Source organism: Anser anser (genome assembly GCF_964211835.1).
Source record: "Anser anser genome assembly, chromosome: 3".
Lineage (NCBI taxonomy): Eukaryota > Metazoa > Chordata > Aves > Anseriformes > Anatidae > Anser > Anser anser.
The window spans coordinates 85,942,199-85,951,986 of record NC_139722.1 but is presented as its reverse complement, the minus strand read 5'-3'; the positions used below and the strand labels follow the sequence as shown (position 1 = coordinate 85,951,986).

Genomic DNA, 9,788 nt, shown 5'->3' with positions numbered 1-9,788 from the left:
TTGCAATAATATAATCGGCACAGAACTAAGCATTTCGAGTTATCTTTGAACTGAAAGCATGTGAAACGTCACACTTTCTCCAGGCAGTTTTCCTACACTGATCTTTCACAAATGTGATAGGGAAATCACTACGCTTCAGGGCCTAGGGGCATTTTGGTAAAGCATGCTTTCAGGATACAGCTGATGCCAAACCATACCTAGACACTGACCTACTTAAAGCAGTGCATGTAGAAATCAAAAACTCCACATGGGGAAATCGGTGTGCACAGAGGGGAGAATGAACATTTCATGGATCTCACCGTAGACCTAAGTGAAGTATTCACTGATGGACTCAAGTTAAAATTTGTCAGTGACAAATGTGATCTGAGACTAACTGTACTCAGGTGAGGTACTTGCTCAAAACAGCATGCCTTGATGCAACCGAAGATGCTTTTCTTAATAAATAGAACAGTAATAAGAAGCATGCATAAACAGTTTTGTTAGAAAGCACCTAACAGAATTCCCATAGCAGGGTATATACCTCATGCCAGACAGATCCCCAAACAAGTATGAAGAAATACTGACTTGAAGAACAGTTGATAGGAGAGGGAGTTCATGTAAATAAAGAGAACAAATATGATAGGGAAATAAATTTTATTTTCAAGCTTATCAGAGGATATTTACAAACAACGGGATGTATAAAAATATAAAAGTACTTGACAGTGTCCTTTTGAGGCTATAAAATTTTACATGAGCTTTTTTCTAGCATCATCATAGCACTATTGAATGAACGCAACTTAATTCATCTAGGGATAAGGATATTAGACACTATAACCTACTGCTGTCAAAGTTTGCAGTAAAGGTAGAAAAAAGGGAATAAAAAAGTCAGCTATTTTTATTCATCAGTGAAGAAAGTTTACTTCTAATGGGTATCTGATTTTTTGTGGTTCTTGTACTACTATAGCTTGTGGCTTCTATTGTCTGGCCCCATAAGTCTGCATATCTGCATATATTGTCAGGCAATCCACTCCAAAGGCCAACAGCTTTTTTTTTTTTTTTTTTAAATACAACGTAAGAATAAATAGCGCATATAACTTCTTGGAGCACAGAGCAGACTTCATGGGGAGAGACATCAGCCAGGCCTTTTATTTTTTTTTAATTGTACCCCCTTCTTCTGCATTGTGCTTTTCAAGCAACTGAGCTGGCTTTTCTCCTCCCTTAAAAAAAAAAGTAAGGAAAGAAAACCTGAAGTGACAGCTCAAGTTCAAAATCTGAAGCTTAAAACCAAACTGTATCTATGCTATTACAGTTGGGATGGAAGATCGCAATGGCTTCACTGAAATTTGGTCACTTGGGTGGTAAGAGTTAAGAAAAAAACACTGCTTCCCGTGCCAACTGGGCCAATACTAGACTACCAACTTCATAGATGATTGTTCTGTCTCCACAGATAAAGAAAATAGTGCCTCTCTGAGAAGAATCAGTCCCAAAGCTTCACCTTAACGCAACGGCAAGGTTAAGGGACAAATTCTGCCCCTTTTGAATTCCTTTATATTGCTCTGACAGCGTGACAGGGGAAGCACGACTCCCCAGTGCAGGAGTGGCACGGACCAGACTGCCATCAGGCAAGTCCCCTGCACAAACCTGAGAAAAACATGTGCTAGGAGAGAGGGTGGGACAGCAGGAAGGGTGGGAACACTCTGCCCACGGGCGGCTGTAGGAAACTGCTATGCAGGCTGCACCAGAAGTTATGTGCAAAGTTCGGTATATCCTAACAGGGAAACCAGGCTTCAGCTTTAATCAACTCAGACACATACAAAACGCGGTAGCAGTTAGATTAAGGGCAACCAGAAAAGGAACGGTAGGTTCAAGATGCAAACCTGCCCACAGGAACGTACTTCCGCAGCTGCCGCTGTCTTTACTGCCAGTTCACTGACACTGCAAGCAGCTGCCAGCCCCAAAAGAACTCTAAAATGTTATGGGTATCTAACAGCTTAGAAGACATCTGCTCACCTACTTCCTTGCCTGAACAACAGTAGGGTGGAAAAAATACTCATCTACGTGCACAAAAAAAAAATGTTAGGAGAGGAAGGAGCTACCCCAAGGTCTCCTACTGCCTGTGCAGTTCAAGCCTGTATCGGTATTTTAGAAAGTATTTTAAACCAAGCTCCAGTTAAGCAGCTTGGCGCATCAGGGATATGTACAGCCATCCAGCACCTTCCAGCAGCACAGATCAGTTGTTCCCACACAAAAGATTTCATTTTTTCCCACTTTTAAATAGGATGGGGAAAAAAATGAAAAACCTCTTCTATCTGCTTATCATCCAAGGCTTCAAACCTCCTTGAAATACGATGAATTTTAACTGTCATACTCTCCTCCTAAGGAATCATTTCCAAAGAATATTGCTGCTTCCTCTCAATTGTGCCACAAAGTCCAGTAAGTGGTTGGGAATCCATCAAGTGAGGCATCTGCAAAAAAAACTGAATTAGAAGTTGGTTTTGGATTCTTCATTCAGCTCAGAACAACAGTGCTGAGCACGGTGAAGAGGACAGGAGGGGCTGCAGGTAAAGGTTGGAAGGCAGAGCCCTTTCCCTTACAGTCCAGCTGCCCTGGCAGAAGCAACAGGTAATTTTGTCACACCTAGGTTTTGAACAGAATTAAGATATAAGCTAGCAGGCTACAAACTACTCCTGATGCAAATCCAGGGAACCTTAAAAAAATTAGAAAAATACTAGAAAAATTTTAAATTTAGTTATTGAAAAACAATAGAAGAAAGCTGCATGTATTTTTCCCTATTTTTCCACATCCTTCTGCTAGAAACTTTTTCCAGAGTGAAAGGATATGCTACATCAAGTCTTGTGCTCTCTCTGCACTGCTTGTGTGGTTTTAAGGCAAAATGCCTTTGGTGTGCATCTATGACGTGCCAGCCTTGCGCAGCAACACGCTGTTGTGGCTTATTGCTCTGTTTTAACAGACAAAATAAAGGACTAGCACAGCTTTGATTGTCGTCTCTTTAGATTGTCAGTCAGCATTTCAAGAGGAATGTAAGAAGTTACAGGGTTTTCTTTTTTTTTTTTTTTGGTATCTGGAAAAAGTTCAGTTAGGGCAAAGACAGACATACATAACTGTCTTAACAGCAGCAAATTACTCCTTCATCTCTGAAGCCATATTCAACCCTAAACCACCATGTTCTACTATTAGCCAAGGTATTCTGCACCGATTTCCTTTTACAACCTCTTTTCACAATGCACAGTCTAAGAAGTGGGAGATGTATCTAAGTAACAGAAAACAGTCCTCTATGGCCTACTAAATAGGGATTAGGAAACCATTACAAAATTCTTACTGTGTAGGCTACAAAAAAAAAAAAAGGAAAGACACGCAAACCATTCAATCTGTACACATTCCACTTTGGTAATGGCTTTGTAGCCATACAACTTGGTGTAATGTTACCCAACGGGGCTTATCCCACTGTCCAATAACTACTCAGAGTTTAAGTCAGAGATGGAGAAAAGCTTGTTGGGCGACAGTCTATCCCCACGTCAATGCGGGATCCTCTGAGGCTTTGTACACTGAGCTATGTGTACAACATTCAGAAAGAGCGACAGTTGTTCCAAAACTTATCTTCAGTTTCTGTCTGGAGTGTCCATCTGTGCTGGAATTCAGCAAAATGAATAAATCAAGGGTCTTCTTCCATGTCATCTGGATTAGGAGCCATAATAAAATGCTGGGGGTACTCAAGGTTGTGTTCATACGCATGTTCTTTCCAGCGTGCATCGTCACTCTCATGGGTAATGTAACGCTCTCCGATGCGTGTTTCAAATTCTCTGAGGTCAAGCCAAGTCTGATAATCCTAAGGAGTAAAAGATTCAAGGAAGCAGTTTAAGAAACGGAAGCCCTATTTTCCCAAAGATAAAAGTACAGAGACTAACTGCAGAATTTAATATAAATAACCACAAGATACAGCCAACAGGATCTGTTTAAATAAAAAGAGCATGTCAAAACAGAGTTCAAAATGAAATAGTCTAGTGTCCAAGGCCATAAGACTAGAAATTTTGAAAACTCTTCGTAGCAAGACAGATACGTGAATTCTAAAATAAAACTAATGGTATACATACACATATATGAAGTGACACTATTTCCAGTACCGTTTGTACTCAACATTAATTAGATTTTCCCCTTAATATCTTTTTAAATTGTTTAATGTATTCTAAGTTATTTAATACATTCTATTTCAATTCTCTTCTAAAATGACTGCAAACTATAGCACACACTAGCTTGTGAATTTCCTTCAGCATGGAACAATGTTTTTCTCTATCCTGTTTTCAGTGGGGCTCCGTGCGTTCCTCACTGTCTGCGTTCAGAAGCATCAGAAAAGTGAAAGTGTCTGTTAGCATCAGGCAGGGAGTAACAAGGAAAGGGGAGGGAGGGCAAGGAAGGGTGAACAGTTTTCCTTGAAAACAAAACCATTAAGAAATGGGCACAATCCTGGAGCACAGAAAATATTAAGCTAAAAACAGAAGTACTCAAGCCTCCAGAGTTGTTTGTCAACAAGCATTAGTAGAAATAGTTTTGATAAGCACTTGAAGGATTTAATCCAAAAATCGTTATTCACCCACTATAAGCATAGTGATAAAGGCAAATCATTTTACCTGTAACCACGGGTGACTAAGGGATTTGTCAACACTGAAACGTTTCCTCATCTTCACTTGAAGCAAATTGTTTATTAAATCAATGGCTGTCAAAGAGGAACAGAACAATTACGTTGTTTAAATACTAATCACATCTATCATCACTCACACGTTACAGTGAAAGTGAAGTGTGTGTGTGTCCTACTGAACTCTTAAAACAAATCAAGCTCCTGAATTTTATTTTTACCTTTGCTCATGTTAAACGAGACCACAAAATAAGGAATGGGGTAAGCTGGTTTTTGTTGCTGGCATTTTTCCCCCTTTGATGGAAACATTGAAAGCTTTTCAGAAGCGTCTAAACAAAGCTTGAGCATAATCCTATGTTCCAAAATTATGTAGGTACTTCCACTATTTGTATAATGGTGTGTCTTTTTCACATCTACCTGTATTAATCATATATACATTAATAACAACAAAACTGGTATTAGAGAGGTCTGAAGACCAACTTTGTAAACTTCTAGATTGTTCAGATCTGACATTTATATCCAGGTTTTGCTTTGCTTACTAATGTACAATACTAAAACTCCAGATTCAACTTGGAACAATTTCCATAATTATATATCAGTTTAGATAAAGTATGTTTTACGTATTCACTGAAGACTCATGCAAGATTAAACTTTCCATTGGGATTTCTGGGTGGTTTTGGGTTATTGATCCAACTCCCCATGCATGCTATTAAGTTATTACATCATTTTTTCTTGCTAAATCTGTTGGCTCCTTCTCTGAATATGATCTAAAACATGGTATTTGACATTTTATCTTTCAGAAATGTATGCCAGCTTATATTTAGCCATTCAGGCATAGCCAGCAAAAACCAAACTATTAATAATTTTTGCACTCCTGTCTCAGTAAATCTTGTGGTTTAAGTATTTGAATGCATTGTCTACACATAAATATATAATAAAGTTAATTTCTTTACCTTCACTAGAAATTTCTTTCCAAGGATTTGGTGGGTACATAAATGCTGCATTTTGAATCTGATCATTTATATCCTCATCTTCATTAAATGGGAATGTACCACTAAGGCTCACATAGACAATTACTCCAACCGACCACATGTCCAGAGAGCGGTTGTAACCTTTACTCCTGAGCACTTCAGGGGCAAGATACGCAGGTGTCCCCACCACAGAGCGCCTGAAAGATTTTTCACCGATGATACGTGCAAAGCCAAAATCACACAGCTTTACCTGCAAAAGAAGTATATTTTAAACTGAGAAATCTCTGGCTGATCTCTGAAGTGTACTTCTACCCCCATCACATTCTCCCTCCCCCGCTAAAAAAAGTCAGGAAACAAGTATTTTTTTTAATCTTCACTTACTTGAGGGAATGGCTCTGCTGATGCTAGTAGTACATTTTCTGGTTTTAAATCACAGTGCACAATATTCTTGAAGTGTAAATTCCTCAAAGCAACAAGTATCTTCGAAAAGGAAAGAATATTTTCAAAATAGAGCAATACAGTAATTTGTATCAACGCGGTATATACGGGTTAATTCTTGAAGACTGTGCAAGCACTATTTTTTCCACTCAATAGGCTGAAACTGATGTAGAAAAAAACGTGGAACTGATGGTTTTGTGTTGTGGTTTAACCCGCTGAAACATTTTGATTTTCTTTTAAAATTTGTTTTTCCCATCCCTATCTATCTTTTTGAATATTTTGAGTTTTGATGTGCATCTTTGGATACCCACAATGTTAAGCCTTAAGAAAGAAGGACAAAAAAATAGCATTCAAAGTTCTTTCCACATTTATTCAACTGCTGTTAGATATACAGCCCCCCTGTACTATCTCTTACATAACTACACAAAAACCCCTTCTCCGAACTCCATTCTCACATAATTTAAAAGACAAATCTAGCCTTTCCTCTCAAGGAAAAAAGACTGAATGCCAACCTGAGTGACCATGAACTTAGTTATTCGTTCTGGAAGTCGACTTTTCTCACTGGAAAGAATCATCTCTAGCATATCACCATGCAGCTTTTCCATCACAACAAAGACCCGTTCTGGGGTTTCAAACATACATTCCAGGTTCACGATCCCAGGGTGATGCAAATTCTAAAATAAAGTAGTAGAGGTACAGAACTAAAATAAAACAGCATGAAATATTCTGAATTACACAGAAATAACGTACCACAGATCAAGAAGTAGCTAAGTGGAGAGTTAGAAATGAAAAACAAAATATCAGAGGCAAGAAATTAGCTTGAAACATACACGTCATCCCATGAAACGTGCCACCTATCACTACTAAGACTAATTTATTTTAACACAAATTATCTATAATGATTAATTTTTAAAGTTGATACTCTCTGTAGTTTGACTGCAGGACATGCGAAAACAGCACTTAGACTGAGTGGCCGTTAGCAAAAAGACAAACATTTTCCTGTTGCCTGAAGGAAACAACATGGAGACAAACTACATGGCTTCAGTGGATTCCCCATATGCAGTAGATACCAACGCCAAGTTATCAACACTACCAAATGGTCACGAGTTCCCCCAATAATAAGATTGTCTCTTACAAAAAGACTAAGAAATCACATATACAGATTTAGATATCAATTTAGAGCACCTACATGCATTACAAAATCTTAGGAATAGCTGATTTGACCTGAACTCCAGAACGATACAAAAATATCTCGGTACCTGGAGAATGGCTACTTCATTACGAAGCTGACTTTCCTGCTTAGTTGGAAACCTCATCTTGTCAATGACCTTGATAGCTACATCTCTTCCAGTCTTCCTATGTTTTCCTGAATAGAAAGTCAATGTCAGACATCAAAAGGCAGAAACAATTCACAGCTATAAAACATTACAGCAAAAATTCCTTTCTGGAGAAACAGGTCTATTTTGTACAATGTACAATATCACTATATTTGTATTTAAAACTGCAGCTGGTATGTGAGTAACCAGGAGTGATCAACCTCAATAGGAGGGCTGCAGATAAATTTAAACTGGTTACAATGCTGCTCTCAGATACACACATTGACGTTAGATGTATTAGCTGGAGGTTTTCCTTGTGCAAGGGACTCATATATTATGAAGTGCTACCTACTTGAGAATTTTTTCTCTCTTCTGTGTAAAAAAAAAAAAAAGTCTTCTCTGGTGGTTTCAGCAAATACCTTTATGGGCTCCACATGCACAAAAGTTATACCTAATATTCTGCAGGAACTAGGGGTAATTATGTGCCATGAAGAAGAAAAGGTTAACACCCAGGAGGCGGTCTGTTGTCACCAAAAAGCTCTGGAAGTTTACAGTTTAAATAAAGCGCTGATAATGCCGATAGTATCCCTGCTGCAGCCTGCATCAGCTAAATAAGAAACATCCTGCAATATACATGATGTTTCAAGGGCTACCTGGGTAGCTGTAAATGCTCACTCAGCTTCCCCATAACTACTAAAACCGTTTTCTCTCACATTCAAATCAGAGAGGTTAATGGGAACACGCAGTGAAAGACCTTGATAATTTAATACTACACTAATACAGATAAAGCGAACCTGTACCAAGGAAAAAGAAAGCAGTTATCTGCGCAGTGAAAGGTCTGGAGGCCATTTTAGAAGCGATGATGTACACAGCTACAGCACAAGGCAGTACAGGGGACTGATTCTACCATCACAGCCAGGGGCAGGGCTTTGGAGAGCCTGGTGATGCCTCACCACTGACCCTGACAGGCCTCACCTGCTGCTCTGCAGTCAGTACTGGTGGCCAGGGCTTAGGCAGGGCAGAGGAGCTGCTCCTGAAGGCTGCTGCATGGAGCAGCTCACGTTCCTACCTTAAAGGTCATCATGAGTAAAGGCTTTAAATCAGGCTCATCTCCACTGGAGGAAGTGAGGCAGTAATGGAGACATCACTCAAGGACCAGAAGGGTTAACAAGGTTACCAAACAGAAATAGCAGAAATACCATCAGAAGACAAACACAAGGTTGCAAGAGAACATAAAACAAGAACACTAAACTAACAACACACTTAGCTACAGAAGCTAAAAGAACATGAAGAAAGATTAACAGAAAGGCAGCCTGAAAATTCCTTTTCTGATGTCAAACTACCTTTTAGGGGAGAGTTTAACATCAGTTAGAAACTGCCAAAAATTTTTCCCCCCGTAAGTCTCCATTTTTCAGACCTTTCAAAATGAACTTAAATAGAAAAAGCAGAGGGAAACTATTCTCACAAGAAGAAACACAAGTTGTATGTTAGCATCCTACAATTTTTTGACTTACAGTTTGTAAAAGTGCAATGTTTGTCCAGAAGAGGATGGGGTGAGGGGGAAAACAACAATGGAAGCAACTTTATGTTACTTTTGTATTTCTTCCAATGACAGATTTTGTTATTATTATTTCAGTAATTTTATAAAGGTGGGGAGAAGACAATGCTAAGTTACCAGATGCAGTTTCCCCAAACAGCAGCAACAGTTAAGCGCTGTGGAGAGCCAGAAAAAAAAAAAGATCATATTCCCTTTTCTTGCTCTTTCAGCTTGTGATTGTATCTTAAGAAACTGAGTGTGTGCACGTCCTGTATGTTTTGAGACATCATTAAGTGAAAAAGATTGAAAATGATAAAAGCTTTTTATATAAGTATTTATGTATGTCATTTCATTGAATCATGAAAAACACCAAGCTGAGGTTTATCTAAAATGCAGTTTAGGAAGTATATATAGAGGTAAAAGGAAAGCATTAAACTACCCTTTGCATTTATGTACATTCTATTCATAAGAAAAGAAGCATAAATCAATTCACAATATGTTCTAGGAAATCCAAGGCGGGGCACAGGGGGAACATGGCCTCTCAAGAATGATGTAAACTAGACCCTCAAATTGCATTTCCATCAAACAGTACTAAAGTAATAGAAAAAAGTATTTAACTACAATATTGTCTCACAGAAAAATCATAGCCACAATATTTCCTGACTAGAAAGACAACATGATAGAAACAGAAAGTTTCCCACTTTTAAATCATTAGTTGTCCTTTTTTATTCCTTTACAGATTTATAGTTTGTGGTTTTCTCAACATTAGAGATGCAATATATGGTATTTATATAAAAAAAATAAGAAAGAGTTCACACAACGTATTTCTTATATTTCTTCTTGTCATGCTTATACACTGTAAACACATTATATGTTGCAATGGGAAGTTTTAAACA

General features: G+C 38.4%; 1 protein-coding gene across 4 annotated transcripts in view; it reads right to left on the bottom strand.

The window, feature by feature from the left end:
• Positions 1 to 619: 619 nt before the first annotated feature.
• Positions 620 to 9,788, bottom strand: part of PRKD3 (protein kinase D3) — a 41,245-nt gene continuing 32,076 nt past the window's right edge. For all 4 annotated transcript variants that reach the window (XM_083832578.1, XM_083832579.1, XM_083832577.1 and 1 more), the window contains 6 exons: positions 7,299 to 7,405; positions 6,552 to 6,713; positions 5,983 to 6,081; positions 5,584 to 5,851; positions 4,626 to 4,711; positions 620 to 3,826 (listed from right to left, as the gene is read on the bottom strand). In XM_083832578.1, the coding sequence (XP_083688704.1) occupies positions 3,653 to 3,826; positions 4,626 to 4,711; positions 5,584 to 5,851; positions 5,983 to 6,081; positions 6,552 to 6,713; positions 7,299 to 7,405 (896 nt within the window). In that variant the 3' untranslated portion in view covers positions 620 to 3,652. The remainder of the gene's footprint in view (positions 3,827 to 4,625; positions 4,712 to 5,583; positions 5,852 to 5,982; positions 6,082 to 6,551; positions 6,714 to 7,298; positions 7,406 to 9,788) is intronic.